This window comes from Phyllobates terribilis, unplaced genomic scaffold, assembly GCF_046119375.1.
Source record: "Phyllobates terribilis strain yellow unplaced genomic scaffold, ASM4611937v1 Scaffold_9__5_contigs__length_417890890, whole genome shotgun sequence".
Lineage (NCBI taxonomy): Eukaryota > Metazoa > Chordata > Amphibia > Anura > Dendrobatidae > Phyllobates > Phyllobates terribilis.
Genome location: NW_027362769.1, coordinates 69,989,959 through 70,006,646, shown reverse-complemented (window position 1 = coordinate 70,006,646; position 16,688 = coordinate 69,989,959). Strand labels below are relative to the sequence as shown.

The following is a 16,688-nucleotide window of genomic DNA, read 5'->3' as shown; positions in this document are numbered from 1 at the left end:
AGTTGAGTAGGAGTAACAAATGTGCTAATAGTATTAAATGTCTGCTGGCAAATGCAAGAAGTCTCGCAAACAAAATGAATGAATGAACTGGAGACTCTTATATCGATCACAGAATACGATGTGGTGAGCATTATGGAAACCTGGTTGGATAAAAGCCATGACTGGGAGACAAATGTAGAGGAATACAGTACGTTTATAAAGGATAGGAAAGAGAAAAAAGGTGGAGGGGTGTGTATTTTTGTAAAATCCAACTTAAAACCTCTGCTCAATGACGACATTGGGGGGAGCTGCGACAATGTAGAGCCAGTATGAATAACTATACATGGGGCTGGCAAAAATGGAAAACTGCCAATTGGAGTTTGTTACAAGCCTCCTAATATAACTGAACAGGTAGAGGATGAAATGCAGCAACAAATTAAAAAGGCAGAAAATAATAATAGGGTCCTTATTATGGGGGATTATAACTATCCAGATATTCAATGGGACATAGAATCTTCCAGTTGTGCTAAAAGCTGCAAGTCCTTATCCACAGTTCAGGACAATTACCTCTCTCAGCTGGTAGATGAACCAACCAGGGGAGGTAATCTGCTGGATCTGGTTCTGTCAAATAGACCAGATACAATTTCAGATATACAGGTCTGGGAGCATTTGGGAAACAGCGATCATAATATGGTAAGTTTCAATGCAATCTTTAATCAAACATTCAAAAGGGGAAATGCCAAAACCTGGAACATTTGGAAAGCTGATTTCAACAAATTAAGTGAAGAGCTTAATCGTGTAGACTGGGAGCATGTCAAGGTAACTGGGGATACTGAATGTAAATGGGGCATGTTTAAGGAAATACTACTAGAATCCTGTAGAAAATTTATACCCTCTGGTAATAAAATGTCAAGGAATAAAAAGAAACCATTATGGATAAATAAGACAGTACAAAGTTTAATAAGAAAAAAACAAAGGGCGTTCAAAATCTTGAAGGCTGAGAATACAGAAATAGCAATACTGAGTATAAAGATCTCAATAGAAAATGTAAAAAAGAAATCAAGCTAGCAAAGTTATCTACAGAGAAACAAATTGCCAGCGACATTAAAATAAATTCCAAAATTTTTTATAAATACATCAATGCCAAAAAATAAAAAAAAAGAAGATATCGGCCCCTTAAAAGACGATATTAACATAATTATAAAGGACAAAGAAAAGGCTGAGATATTAAACAGACACTTTTCATCCGTGTTCACCAACAAACCGTCTATTCCAGGGATCTTTAAAGAAGGCAAAAATCAAAGTTCACTACCTGATATAACTTGTTTAACACAAAAAGAAGTACGCCTGCGACTGAGCAATTTAAACATTGACAAATCCCTCGGCCCAGATGGTATTCATCCACGGATACTGAGGGAATTGAGCTCCGTAATGGACACAGACCGCTGTATCTCATATTCTTAGACTCTCTTGTAACAGGGGTGGTGCCATAGGATTAGAGGATGGGCTGATGTGGTACCGATATTTAAGAAAGGTAAAAAGGTGGATCCAAGTAACTACCAACCGGTAAGTCTGACATCAGTAGTGTGCAAAGTTTTTATGGCATCATAACAGATGACCTGCAGAGTTAAATCGCAGAGAATAATGTAATAAATGATAATCAGCATGGATTCATGAAAAATAGGCCATGTCTAACCAACTTGTTGGGTTCTATGAGGAGGTAAGTACAAATCTGAATGTTGGTAACGCGGCTGATGTGATTTATCTGGACTTTGCGAAGGCATTTGATACTGTACCACATAGCAACCTTATACTGAAGGTACAGAAGCAAGGACTTGGGGGAACAATATGCAGATGGGTAAGGAATTGGCTAAATGACAGGAAACAAAGAGTTGTCTTAAATGGTACGTTCTCTAAATGGGATATAGTCAGCAGTGGGGACCGCAGGGATCTGTGCTAGGGCCGATTCTCTTTAACCTCTTTATTAATGACCTTGTGGATGGGATTGAGAGTAAAGTGTCAGCCTTTGCTGACAACACCAAACTATGTAGGATACTAAAATCTGATCTTGACATTACGATATTGCAGAACGATCTGGATAAGATGACTGAATGGGCAAACACTTGGCAAATGACGTTTAATGTAGATAATCCTATTGCTGCATATATATTAAATAGGTGTATACTTGGGACTACAGAACAGGAGAAGGACTTGGGTATTCTGGTTACAAGTAAGCTAAGCAGCAGTACTCAATGTCAAGCAGCAGCTGCAAAAGCAAACAAGATTTTGGATGTATAAAAAGAGAGATAAAATCCCGCAATCCCAACATATTGTTGTTACCCCTTTATAAATCACTGGTGAGGCCACATCTGGAATATGGGATCCAGTTTTTGGCTCCACATTTTAAAAAGGATATTCAGAAGTTAGAGTCAGTTCAAAGGCGGCCAACTAGATTCTTACAAGCTTGTTTAGCTTAGAAAAAAGACGCCTCAGAGGGGATCTCATTTACATGTATAAATATATGTGTGGTCAGTACAAAGGACTAGCACATGGCTTATTCTTTCCAAAGACCATACTAAGGACCAGGAGGTACTCATTACGGGTGGAAGAAAGGCGATTCCGGCGCCTAAACAGGAAAGGGTTCTTTACAGTCAGAGAAGTCAAACAGTGGAATACCCTACCAAAACAGGTAGTGATGGCAGACACTATAACAGCTTTCGAAAGAGGGCTGGATGATTTCCTCGATGCACATAACATGGTTGGTTACAGTTAAATTAGACAAAATGTACAATTGGGGGAGGAAGGTTGAACTTGATGGTCTTTATTCAACCTATGTAACTATGTAACTATGTGTGAGTGATTCTCCAGAGATGGGATCTGAGAGCAGCAAACCTAGCAACGCCATACCGATCTTGCAGGTCCAGAAGGTAACAGGATGGATCAGAACAGGGAACGGGACACGAAGAGAGTTCCCCAGGCAGTAGTTCCAAGGTGTTGACAAGCAGAGAAGTTGAGTAACGGCCATAGTGGTAAGGTAGCTCACCTAAGGGTAAAAAGGATGTGGAACCTTGGGTTGAAGTAACTCTCTAACTTACTGACTTTAGTATCGTTATTGGGGAAAGGGAAGTTCCTGAAGTATTGTTTTTGGTTGTGGTAAAGACAGAGGACTAAGCAAGGCAGAACTGGGAAGGATGGAGAGAATGTGTATAAAAATGTTCCATACACTAAGAGAAACGTTCATGAAGTTATGCACTCGCTATCTGCTGTATATACCATAATTCCCACCAAGTTATTATTCAGTAAAAGACAGTTTATTCTTAAGTGGTGTTCTCCCTCACTGAACTTTTCAAAACCTGGATCAGGGCAGTTGAAGTCACTGGCAGCATGTGGTCTGCAAGAGTATAACGCCTCCATAGCTAAAGTCCACACACTTAGCGAGGACCCCCCATTTTCATGTAATGTGCAGGGGCGTAGAACACGATTACCTCACCAACGGCTACCGCCCTGCACCATGTTACACTTGGTATAGTCGGCAGGATCGAGTCTTGCAACAGAGAGAAGGAAGGAATGCAGGGGAGACTACAGCACAAACTGTAAGATGGCGGTTAGTGACGCAGCATGAGAGGAAGGACCAGCCCATCATAGGTGTAGAGGATATTGAAAGGAAGCAAAGAACCGTCCAGACCTCCAGAGGTTACGCCTACAGAAGGAGTGTCTCAACAGGAAAAGCGAACCTACAGAGAAAGATGACCTCCTAAAGAGAGTAAAGTGGAAGGAGAAGACACACCCATCAAAGTATGACGATGGAAATCTAACGGAGATGCTAGTAAAACAGGATGACATGACGAAAGAGACCCCACCCAGTGAAAGGCGGAGCAGCGACGTAAGATGCATGGAAACGAGAATGCCAGCCCTATTAGTCTGCTAGGAGTTGAGGAGTGAGCTACTGCAGACTAATAGTGCCGGCACTATACAGTGATCCAGCAAAAGCTCATGATGGCGGAAATAGGCATTATGCTTAGCGCACAGTTAGGTGGTGGAAAAGGACAAGGTTGGCTGCGAAGTTTATGGAGCTGGCGGAGATGGAAATGGACGTCGACACTATGGAGAGGTTGATCATTCACCTAAGTGGCGGAATGCTGGAGTCGTGCGGGCGGACACCATTGTGGCAGTCTATGATGGGGGCAGAAAAGTCTGAGTCAGGAGGCCTGAAGGAGAGAAAACGCCGGGTGGTCTGGCGATGAAAGCCACCTTTGAGGAAGAGCCATATGCAGGACTGGAACTGGAGCTCTTCACCCCAACTTGGTTCGCGGCCCGCAAAAGAGCCAAGCAACTCTTAGCCTTACAGGTTCAAGTGCCCAAGAGCTCCCCACCATCTCCTAAACCGGCCCCTAACACTGTGAAGGTGATAAATACCATCATGGCTCAATGGATCGCAGATGTGACTGAAGTCAAGAAGAGAGGAGTGGGTGAAGGCTCAGCTAGATTGTCCTGAGGGAGAAGACCTGGTTAGCAGATGATGCTGGGCATGGTGCTGTCCTTCAATCGGGAATGAGGATATGGTTAACTAGAGAAGAATGTACCAGACACATGGTATACGTGAATTCTTGCTCCGTCCGGCATAGCCCCTTGCAGAGTTAACTAAAGTCCACACACCCAGCTAGGACCCCCATTTTCATGTAGCGTGCCAAGGTGTAGAACATGTGTACCTCGCCCTCGACTACCGACCCGCGCCATGTTATACTTGCATGCATAAACGCCATTGATATTCATATTGATGGTGCACTAATAACTCTCAGTACATGGGGCATATTAAACACAGTATTAGGAGTAGCACCATAATAACACAATTAGGGCCCCAGGATGAAGAGTAAGTCATAGCTAGAAAAAGCTTTCTTGACAGTCTGGACCAAATGGAGATGAGGAAAGAGAACTTCTACAATAAGAGATTTGTGTGTTATTTGATGTTACTGTATTACATTTTGTGTGGGATTGTCAGTTCTGTATTCTCTTATATAGCACTGTAGCACTGAATTTAATTAAAAAGTAATCCATCCAGGGACAGTATGCAGCTGCATCGCAGTACCTAAGCCTCACATGTACAATTTGTCTTTGGTGTGGGGGAGGGAAGTATGTGCTTTAACATTTGGTCTTGTGCACCCGATCTGTTAGGATTCTTGCAATCCTCTTGGTCGTGCACGCATCTTTGAATAGTTTTTCCTGACAAATCACGAGGTGAAAATAATTTACAAGCAAAACTGATGTGCAACAGAAATCTGTCTGCAGCGCCAGCCAAAACCCCAACCCATAATATAGCAACAAACCAAAACTATAAGGAAACTGAGTTGGCTTCCCTGTTTACTCTGCTTATTAGATCAGCTGTCTTACCAGTTAAGCAGAGCAGCAATCTATGGTAACTGACAGACCATATCTTCAGGGAAGTCAGCATCAGGATCTTCAGTAAAATCGCTCTCTGTTGATAAATAATTTAAAAGGGCTAAACTCCAGTAGCGACCATAACTAGCAAACGCGTTTCAGACTGCTGTCTTTAGTCATTGCATATAAAATAGTGATTTGGCTTATCAATTTACTATTTTATATGCAATAACTAAAGACAGCAATCTGGAACCTGTTTGCTAGTTATGGTCACTACTGGAGTTTAGACCTTTTAAATTATTTATCAACAGAGAGCGATTTTACTGAAGATCCCGATGCTGACTTCCCTTTTCTTATAGTTGGTTTTCCTGTGGCACCGCAAGTTTCCCTGCATATAACCTGATTCTACTGGTTCATTAAATAGATCAATCACTTTATACAATATACTACAGAAATAAAATGTCCAATCCAAATGAGCATGGTCCCAGTTAAGCCCCCCATATATTTTAGATTGCTGCCGGACAAATGATGGTTCAGCTCTCTCTTCCCCATACACAGGAGTTCTCGCTCGGCTCTTTTGTTCTTTATGGGAGAGTAGCTGCAGACCTCTCTGGTGGCAGCTTGTCCCAGGAGGAAAGGATTAGCAATCCAAAATTAAACATGCTGGATCTTTATTTCCCCAACAGATGAGTCAGGAGCCCCCATACACATTACAATCCATGGATATCGGCGGTTTCGACTGACATTACTATAATGTGTATGGGGGCCTTTAGGCTGGGAGAGAAATTTGCCTGTGATTTCTACATGGCCAGTTACTGTAGCTATGGCAGCTACAAACTGTACATTAGGAAGGTAAATAGCAAATTGTTGCATTCATGTTGTTACTATGGCCCCCAAAGGCATAAGATCAGTGGTCAGCTTAACAATTATACATTTCTTACAAACACTGCCAGGTATGTAGCTGCATTATCTCCCATACTAATCGTAAAGCAACATAAATATCGTCACCCCAAAAATAATCACACATTGATGGTACTTACCACACAAGAGGCTTCATACTGCTTGCCAAGCTTTGGTCTTAAGAATGCACTGAAAAGAAAACATACAAGACTCAGATAAGTACTCGTTCAGGATCCAAACTAGTTACAGGCTGGAATTATGAATGCAATTACTCTTCCTCTATTATGAAAGGTGGATTTCCTGGTGAGCAAACTGTAAAAAGTATTAGCCTTCGCTATCCCACCAAAAAAATCTCTCCAAGCAGTTATTTTAAAGGGTTATTCCAAGTAAGATAACTGTTTGAGGCAGGAATTTCTACATACAACTCCTTCCAGTGGACAGGAAGAGATGGGTAAACTATACCATCCTTCAGATATAAATGTTCCTTTTTACCAACATCAACCATGATTTTTTCTGCTTGCTGCTCCGAACCTTCCTCCAAAGAAAATGGGCATTTGAATGTAACAGATGTGGGACAGTGGACACTGTGTCTGGAATGGTGTATGTCACTAGAAAGACCACTGGTTCATAATCACACAGTGTGGTAGGGTATTATTAAAGCCTTGAAATATTTTATGGTGTGATAGTGGACACTTCTTGGGTGGAATGAGCAGATACCCTGTGGAAGTATTTGTAAGGAGAAGGATGTTATCAATACCATAGATGGCAAGAACAAATAAATCAATTCTGGAACAAATCAAGACAAATATGTCACTTGAAGCAAGAATCACCAAGCTACGACTTGCCTACTTTGGACACATACGAAGAAAGCAATCACTGGAGAAGGACATCATGGTTGGAAGTAATGAAGGAACAAGAGGAAGAGTAAGACCAGCAACCCAATAGCTTGATATAATTAAGATATTGGTGGAGAAGACCCTGGTGGACCTATCTAGGCTTGCACAAGATCGATCTTCCTACAGAGTGTTCATCCATCAAGTCATAATGGCTCGAGATCTAGCTGAAAGCCGTTAATGTTAATAATAATAATAATAATAACTTTTAGGGTACAACCAACACTTTTATTAACCACTATGGACTGGACTTCTCAGCTAGAGAGGACAAGTAGTCATTCCAATTTATCTGCTGGAATTCCTTACCCTTGAGGAGGCACGCTACATTCCTAAATATTTGTGTTGTTCTGAATTTACTTACAATTTCGCTTCCCTGTAGTCTAAACTTGTGCTGCACTTAAATAGAATTCATTTAGTCTTTTTACACACAAAGGTTGGTGGAGGTATTTATAAGGGCCATTTCATTTCCTCCTAAGTTTGTGCTGCTGTGCAGGATGTCCACAAAAGTATTATTTATTCAAATATATCGAATTATATTTTACCCTAAGTGCAAAAAAAATCACTGGTAATATAATTTCTCTAGTTGATGCCTTCTTATAGTCTAATCAGGCTATATGTCATTATCTTGATCTACAAATGCTGGATTTGGAAATTGTGTTGTCCATGGTCAGTAGAGAGTTCATAAATGTTGTGACCAAACTTTTCACAGTCCTAGTATAGCATGCAATGTTTATCTGTGGCACTAGAGTGGGGAGGGGTGGGGTAGGTCTCATGGCCTGTGTCTGGGTACAGTAGTATTTCTAGGTTGCAGAAAGAGGCAATTCAATCATCAGGTGGTCCTTCTGACTCACAACACAATCATGGGCATCAGACTTAAAGAGTTTCCTCAGTAGGTTGTACCTAACTGTACACTGACTGTACTACACTACACTTCCCTGATTAAGGTGGGAACGTAACCTATATTTATCACATATTTATCCACACTCCCTGTGTATGATGGTGGCACACAGCTCTTGCCACTTCTGTATCCTTATGCTGTCCCTGGGATACAGAGACGTTCATCCCATTATACCGCATGGTACTGATTTCACACTGACGTCATGATACTTCAAGTCACTATGAACCACAGCACAGTGGATCACTCTGGCTTAAGCAAAACACATTCAAACTATTACAATAAAATGTGTTCACAATTAAACATGCAACAACGTATCTGGCAAATAAGCTCCATTTTGCAAGTACATGAAATGCTAGGAGACACAATAATCCATGCTGGTAGTTGGGCATACAGCACTGTATCCAATATTCCATTGTCTTTGGCTTCTGCTCTCCTGCAGATCACCCTGTAAGTATCATGTCACACAAATCCTTATATTCCAGTATTAGGTTGGCCATACATATGCATACTAAGTACCATATCCTCCATGGAATTTGATAACAGATTTCAACAAAATTGTCAGGAGCCATCAATAAAATCTTATATATGCGGTTAGGTTTTAGATAAATAAAAAAATAAATTATATAGTTTAAAAAAAATAACTAATTTAGCAGTGCTACAGCTAGGTCTGCAATGTAAAGGGACAAAGAAAATGACGGCACTTCCACTATAAGAAATAGGTGTGAACAGGTGCTTACTAAGAGGAGCTACCTCCATATACAATGAAAAAACAAAGTATCACTCTGTAACGCTGATTATGTGAATATGAAGTATGAAATATGAATAGCATTACTGATGTAGAAAATTGAAATAAATGAAAATTATTTGGAAATTTTAGCGCATGTAAATATGAAGTATGAAATATGAATAGCATTACTGCTGTAGAATCTAGAAATAAATGAGAAATCTTAGCGCATAAATTGGTCAATTCATGTGTACCTGACAGCTGCGGTAAGGCGTTTCTCGATGTCAGGACCTACCAATGTGAATACCTCTCTAAGGGACATCCGTCTGCTTATGTGTGGGAAAATAAGATCCTGATGCAATTAAAACCACCTGGGGCATGGGGGTGGGGGTGGAGTGCTCAGTCAAAGCTTAAATCTAGTAACAAAGAAAATGACGGCACTTCCACTATAAGAAATAGGTGTGAACAGGTGCTTACTAAGAGGAGCTACCTCCATATACAATGAGAAAACAAAGTAGCACTCTGTAACGCTGATTATGTGAATATGAAGTATGAAATATGAATAGCATTATTGCTCTAGAAAATAGAAATAAATGAAAAATATTTGGAAATTTTTTTGCATCTGTAAATATGAAGTATGAAATATGAATAGCATTACTGCTGTAGAATCTAGAAATAAATGAGAAATCTTAGCGCATAAATTGGTCAATTCATGTGTACCTGACAGCCGCGATAAGGCGTTTCTCGATGTCAGGACCTACCAATGTGAATACCTCTCTAAGGGACATCCGTCTGCTTATGCGTGGGAAAGTAAGATCCTGATGCAATTAAAACTACCTGCAGCATGGGGATGGAGTGCTCAGTCAAAGCTTAAATCTAGTAACAAAGAAAATGACGGCACTTCCACTATAAGAAATAGGTGTGAACAGGTGCTTACTAAGAGCAGCTACCTCCATATACAATGAAAAAACAAAGTAGCACTCTGTAACGCTGATTATGTGAGTATGAAGTATGAAATATGAATAGCATTACTGCTGTAGAAAATAGAAATAAATGAAAAATATTTGGAAAAGATTCTACAGCAGTAATGCTATTCATATTTCATACTTCATATTTACACACGCAAAAAATTTTCTAAGTATTTTTCATTTATTTCTATTTTCTACAGCAGTAATGCTATTCATATTTCATACTTCATACTCACATAATCAGCGTTACAGAGTGCTACTTTGTTTTTTCATTGTATATGGAGGTAGCTCCTCTTAGTAAGCACCTGTTCACACCTATTTCTTATAGTGGAAGTGCCGTCATTTTCTTTGTTACTAGATTTAAGCTTTGACTGAGCACTCCACCCCCATGCCGCAGGTGGTTTTAATTGCATCAGGATCTTACTTTCCCACGCATAAGCAGACGGATGTCCCTTAGAGAGGTATTCACATTGGTAGGTCCTGACATCGAGAAACGCCTTATCGCGGCTGTCAGGTACACATGAATTGACCAATTTATGCGCTAAGATTTCTCATTTATTTCTAGATTCTACAACAGTAATGCTATTCAAATTTCATACTTCATATTTACACGCGCAAAAAAAATTCCAAATATTTTTCATTTATTTCTATTTTCTACATCAGTAATGCTATTCATATTTCATACTTTTTTAATCAGCGTTACAGAGTGCTACTTTGTTTTTTCATTGCAATGTAAAGGGTGTCCAGGCAGGTCTTATTCAATATACACTTATATGCGGATTTTAAGTGATCCCTTATACATTATCTCTATTATAGCTGTTTAACAGCACTTTTTGGTCCATTCTACTGATAAATACTGTGAACTTTACAACAGTAAAGATAATATTATAGCCACTAGTACAGCTTCTTATCCGTCTTCTCCTTCCAATTGTATTTATGAGAACTTAACTAATTAGAAAATTGACAAAGCACAAAGCAAACTAATGTAATTGCCATCATGTATCTCCCCATCTACATCTATGAACGCTGCCTTCTCCAATTACATAAGGCAAGAATATTTGCTCAATTAAATGGGGATTGCAATGGCTGAATATGTAACTGGGTGAGGGGATATAACGAGGGATATAAAAGATATGGCACAGACATCTGCTGGCTGGAAGTGCCAAGGAAATAATGTGCAAACCAGCGTGAAGGAGGTGAACATGATGAATGGTGAGAACCTTTAGAGGAAGTGGTCGGCAGTGTATATAGGGGGGATTATATTTATAACACATCCACAGTTTCTTATGTGTGAGCAGAAATTGGCTGAAAAAAAAAACCCATGTATATATAAATATACATATATATATACACCATAGATAACATTCAGCTATACTGTAGACACAAATGACAGATACAAGGTATAAATATTATACAGATGTACAGCTAAAAAGGTAAACATCCTGTATATGTTATATAAATATACACACAATAGTAAAGGATTGTCATTAATGGTGTACCTGTATCTGACAGCCACTACTATGGAGTCTGACAGTGAAGAAGGATGTGTATGGAGCTGAGAAATAGAGAAATAAGAAGAATCTTAATTTACCTAGTTTGTCTCCACAGGAATATCTGTATGGGAAGAGGAATCCCCCTCAATCTCTCCTGCTCCTGCCCCTCTGAACTCTTCCTCTTCACCATCTTGCAGGCTGCAGGAAGCCTCTGGTGCCCACTTCTCCCTTCTCATCCACAGCTGCCTGTCTCCTGCTCGGGAAGATGTCTGCTCCTGTGATTTTCTGTGTTCAGCACCTCCCCTTGTGGACAGTGCCCTGTCCCTAGCGGCAGAATGTGGAACTGCAGCTCTGCTTTCAGAATGTCAGGAAAAAAGAAAAGTTCCTGTGTGCAACATTGCCAACTGTCCTGAAATTCCAGGGCAGTCCATAAAAATAGGTGTCCGTAAAAAAAAAAAATTAAGGCGTCCATGATTTTTTTGAAGTTCAAGAAACTTATAAAGATTATTTTGACTAGATCATAAGTTTACAGTGAATGCAGCTGATGTCTTCACATCAGAATTATGGTCTGTAGACATGGATCACTTATAATCATATGAATTTATTATGATTTTCCAATGTGTCCGTAAAAAGTATTGTCTATCCATGATTTTTTGATAAGCTGTTCAGACAAAATAAAAAGTCAAGTTGGCAACCCTGCCCGAGTGGCAGCATAAATGGCAGGAAATCTTTGATCTTATATAGTTACATATTATATTATTTTTACTGTCATTTAACAGGACGTACACAAAGAAGAATTGTATGTTTTCAATTGACGCTAAAATGCAGTGGCTTTATAAGTCTCCATATAAATAAAGTCATGGTAATTTCTAATAAGTGTTTATACTTTTTTTGCCTATGGGTGATGTTTATATATAGGTGAACATATAAGAGAACGGGCACTGACTCAGAAATGAGGTGGAGATTTGTTTCCCTGAGTCTGGGTTACCACACTTATGGGCATTATTGGGGCCAGAGATTTTGGCTAGAAGAAGGTAGCACATCACAAGATTTGTTATGGCATTATCAAATCTCAGTAGAAATATTTACAATGTAACAATCTTAATGTACAGGAAGTGTTATCACAGAGCTTTCCTGGAAACATTCAGTAAGAATTTTTTTTGTCACCCAGCTTTTTTGACCCCTAATAAACCTTCCCCATTGCCGTTTAATTAGAAAAATTAGTCATTCAAGAAACTGAGCCCTCCATTAGAGCTTTATAGAAGTTCATATTGACTATCATCCAATTCTCTCTGATATAATCAGTTAGAAACACTAAAAATTTCCTCAGAATGGAAAAATCTAGCACAGCCATCTTAATAAAACCAGAACTTTTTTATGGTGCACTAAAAATGAATGGAAAAGCTGCTTATGCATTTGAGACCTAATCTAAGTCCTTATTCATACTTATTTCAGCATTAGGCATTTCATCTCAGCTAGTGATGAGCGCGCATACTTAATTGAACATCGGGGTGATCAGGGCGCGCTCGTTATGCAATCAAGTATCGAGGGTTATCAAGCGCCATGCTCGAATCCCCACCCCACATGTTTTGCAGCTGTCAGACATCCAATAAACATGCAGGGATTTCCTGCCATACACAGTAATGCTGTGGCTATCTTGGCTTGAGGCATTACTGTGACTGGCCAGCTGCACTGCGTCATTGGGTCTTATGTAAGACCCGGTGATTCGATGGTCTGCACCCTCTCCTCTGGAAGCAGTTCAGAGAGAGTTGTTATAGGAGCGATAGCTTATTTTAGAGCAGGCATATTGGCAGGGTTTAATTTTGCTATTGCAGTACTTATATACTGCTGCTGCACCATTAAATCAAAAGTCCTTTTCATAGTAACATAGTAACATAGTTTGTAAAGCCGAATAAAGACTTGCGTCCATCAAGTTCGACCTGTTAGTTCTGTAATTGCTAAAGTTGATCCAGAGGAGGGCAAAAACCCCAAATGATTTGGCCAATCTTCACCTGAGGAAAAATTCCCTCCCGACTCGGAAACCAGCAGTCAGAATAAATCCCTGTATCAACCTACTATTTTATTTTATTTTTAAGTATATGCTGATATCTGCCTGGTATCTAGAAATGCATCCAGTCCCCGCTTGAACTGGTGTAGTGAATCCGACATTACCGTCTCCTCACTCAGTGAATTCCATATTCTCACTGCTCTTACCGTAAAGAACCCCTTCCTATGCTGGTGCTGAAACCTTTTCTCTTCCAGTCTTAGTGAGTGCCCTCTTGTTACCGTAATATCCCTCCTTTTGAACAAATCCCGGGCAAGATCTCTATACTGTCCCCTAACATATTTGTACACATTTATTATGTCCCCCCTCAACCTTCTCTTTTCCAGGCTGAATAGTTCTAGTTTTGCCAACCTCTCTGGGTATTGCAGTCCCTCCATTCCCTTTATTAATTTTGTTGCCCTCCTTTGTACCTTTTCAAGCTCATTTATATCCTTTCTATATATTGGGGCCCATAACTGAGCACAGTATTCCAAGTGTGGTCTGACCAGTGCTTTGTACAGTGGAAGAACAATGTTCTCATCCTTTGCAGCTATACCTCTTCTGATACATCCCATTACCCTGTTGGCCCTTACAGCAGCGGCCTGACTTTGGGCACTCCAATTTACTTTGCTATCAATTAAGATGCCCAAGTCCTTCTCCATCTCTGAATTCCCCAATGATTTCCCATTCAGTGAGTACTGGTGACTTCCATTTTTCCTTCCCATATGTATGACCTTACATTTCTCCTCGTTAAACCTCATTTGCCATTTAATGCTCCACCTACCCAACTTATCCAAATCCCTCTGTAGGTCTGCACTGTCCTCTTTTGTATTAATTGTTTTACATAACTTTGTGTCATCTGCAAATATTGATATTTTACTATTTATCCCGTTGACTATGTCGTTAATAAAGATATTAAATAACATTGGGCCTAGTACAGACCCCTGTGGTACCCCACTAGTGACGCTTACCCAATCTGAGTATATTCCATTTATAACCACCCTCTGCCTTCTATCCTTTAGCCAGTTAGCTACCCACTTGCAGACATTTTCCCCCAGCCCCATCATTCTCATTTTGTATACCAACCTATTATGTGGCACGCTATCGAACGCTTTTGAGAAGTCGAGATACACGACATCCACTGGTTCCCCCTGATCTACTCGAGAGCTAACCTCCTCGTAGAAGTCAATCAGGTTTGTTTGGCAGGAGCGATTCCTCATGAATTCATGTGTTACGATGTTAGTAGATACCCTGAAGTCCAATGGCGTGGGCCAAGGAAGAGACTGAGACAAGAGTAGTGTGAAGGTCTATTTTAAACGTAAGTGCAAAAGGGATCACAGCAAACAGTTTATGAAGGTAAGTTCATTCCAAACAATACTTCTCAGAACATAATCTGTAAGGCACAGGCTTCCTTACTTTGTGGAATGTAAACGCTAACAATAGTCCAAGTTTACTTAGGTACAGTAATATGCAAGCAGAAATAAGGATAATAAGCAGGCGTAGGTATTCCTCAGTTGATTGTGGACTCACGTAGTAAGTAGAGAAGACAAACTGGAATATGGACCTTGATGCTGAGGAATGCAGGAGGTGCAGCGGTGGAAGCAGCGATGTCTTAGGCAGAGCTGGAGCCGGGTATTAAACACTGAGCAAAGATGGTGACTTTACCGGAAATGTGAAGATCCAGGAGAAGTCCACTGTCACGGGTGTGTCGCCACGAAGATCGTCACGATTACACAGCCTGACTTCTCGCAGCTGACTTTTTGGTGCTTGGTGTTTTCGGCAGTGAGGGAGTTAATTCTCTCTCTCTCTGTGCTAGACGAGGTCCAGCCTCGCCCAGCTGCAATCAATGTTGCTGTAATGAGACTCCTTCATATGCCTGCTGGTCTGTTTGGGAAGTGTCGGTGAAAGCATTTCACACAGACTTACAGAGCGGATCGTTGTATTTGGAGTTTCTGAGATAAGTGTATTTGGAGTGTTTTTTCCCTTCCTCGCTTTATCATTTATCTCCTTTCCCGTTGGAGTTCCCTCTGTTGTAGTTGTGTAGTTTTTGTATGCAAGGTGGTTTTGGTTTTTCCCTTGTACTGTCTCGTTCGTCTAAGTACTGTGTGTGGGCATATTATTACTTGTCCTCTTTTGTTGTGATCGGGGTCCTTCTCAGGACTAGATTACTTAGGTGCAGGGATCCTCAGGAGGTAGGGGTTACGCTGGCGGCCTGGACCTCTGTACCTTTAACAGTACCTCCAGGTTGAGGGATTAGTCAGGGCCCCAGCTTAGGGTCAGCTTAGGCTCCCTACCTCCAGTATACAGAGACAGCGTGACATTTTCACCGACCCACTTAGTTTTTCTCCAGCTACCATGGATCCAGTAGCCGGTCTAGCTCGGCAGTTGCAGAGTTTGTCCATGGAGCTGGCGGACGTTAGGTCCAAGGTTTTGCATCCTCTGGAGCAAGCCGGACCAGAACCTAAAGTAGCTCTCCCTGACAGGTTCACTGGGGGGCGGGACAAGTTTTTTGTTTTCCGGGAGGCATGCAAATTGTACTTTCGGCTGCGGCCTCGGTCATCGGGGAGTGAAGAACAAAGGGTGGGAATTGTCATCTCGCTCCTACAAGGGGACCCACAATCTTGGGCGTTCTCTCTTCCCCCGGGCTCCCCGGCTCTCCAGTCAGTGGATAGGTTTTTTGCTGCTCTGGGACTCGTATATGATGACCCAGATCGGATCTCCCTTGCTGAGTCTAAGTTACGTAGGATCCAGCAGGGAGATCGTCCGGCGGAGGAATTCTGTTCGGAGTTCCGTAGGTGGGCCACGGACACCCAGTGGAATGACCCGGCTCTTAGGAGCCAGTTTTGTCAAGGTTTATCCGACAAATTACAGGATGTGTTGGCACAGTATGACTCTCCCGCGTCACTGGAAGCCGCTATGGCCCTGGCTATTCGCGTTGACAGACGGCTTCGGGAGAGGTGCGGGATAACTCGACCCCCTGTGATGACTCCACCTCCTACAAGGTCCCCTCATATGGTGGTTCCCCTGGTCAGTCCAGAGGAGCCTATGCAATTAGGAGGGACATCTTTTCGGGGGAGGGGACCGGTGGTGCGCCATAAGACAGGAAGGCGTTTCTTCTGCGGGAGAAAGGGACATTTTATTGGGGGGTGTCCATCCCGTCCCTTGCAGAGTGAAGAGTCGTCGGAAAACTGTTGATCCCAGGTTGTGTGGTGGATGGCAATCTGGGAGTAGGTATTTCGTCCCTTGGTTCGTCTCAGTTTCTCGTACCGGCGGAGGTGGTGGTGGGTACGAGAACTGAGAGGATATCTGTTCTTCTGGATAGTGGGGCCGGGGCTAATCTGGTTGATGCTCGGTTTGCCCGGGTTCAAGGTATGCGATTGAGTGAGTTGGCTAAACCCATCCCCATATTCTCG

At 41.4% G+C, this 16,688-nt stretch overlaps 1 protein-coding gene across 23 annotated transcripts in view; it reads right to left on the bottom strand.

The window, feature by feature from the left end:
* UNC80 (unc-80 homolog, NALCN channel complex subunit) overlaps positions 1-11,533 on the bottom strand; it is a 222,737-nt gene extending 211,204 nt beyond the window's left edge. For all 23 annotated transcript variants that reach the window (XM_073646576.1, XM_073646580.1, XM_073646583.1 and 20 more), the window contains exons 1-2: positions 11,330-11,533; positions 6,396-6,444 (exon numbers count right to left, since the gene is read on the bottom strand). In XM_073646576.1, the coding sequence (XP_073502677.1) occupies positions 6,396-6,444; positions 11,330-11,421 (141 nt within the window). In that variant the 5' untranslated portion in view covers positions 11,422-11,533. The remainder of the gene's footprint in view (positions 1-6,395; positions 6,445-11,329) is intronic.
* Between the last annotated feature and the right edge of the window lie 5,155 nt (positions 11,534-16,688).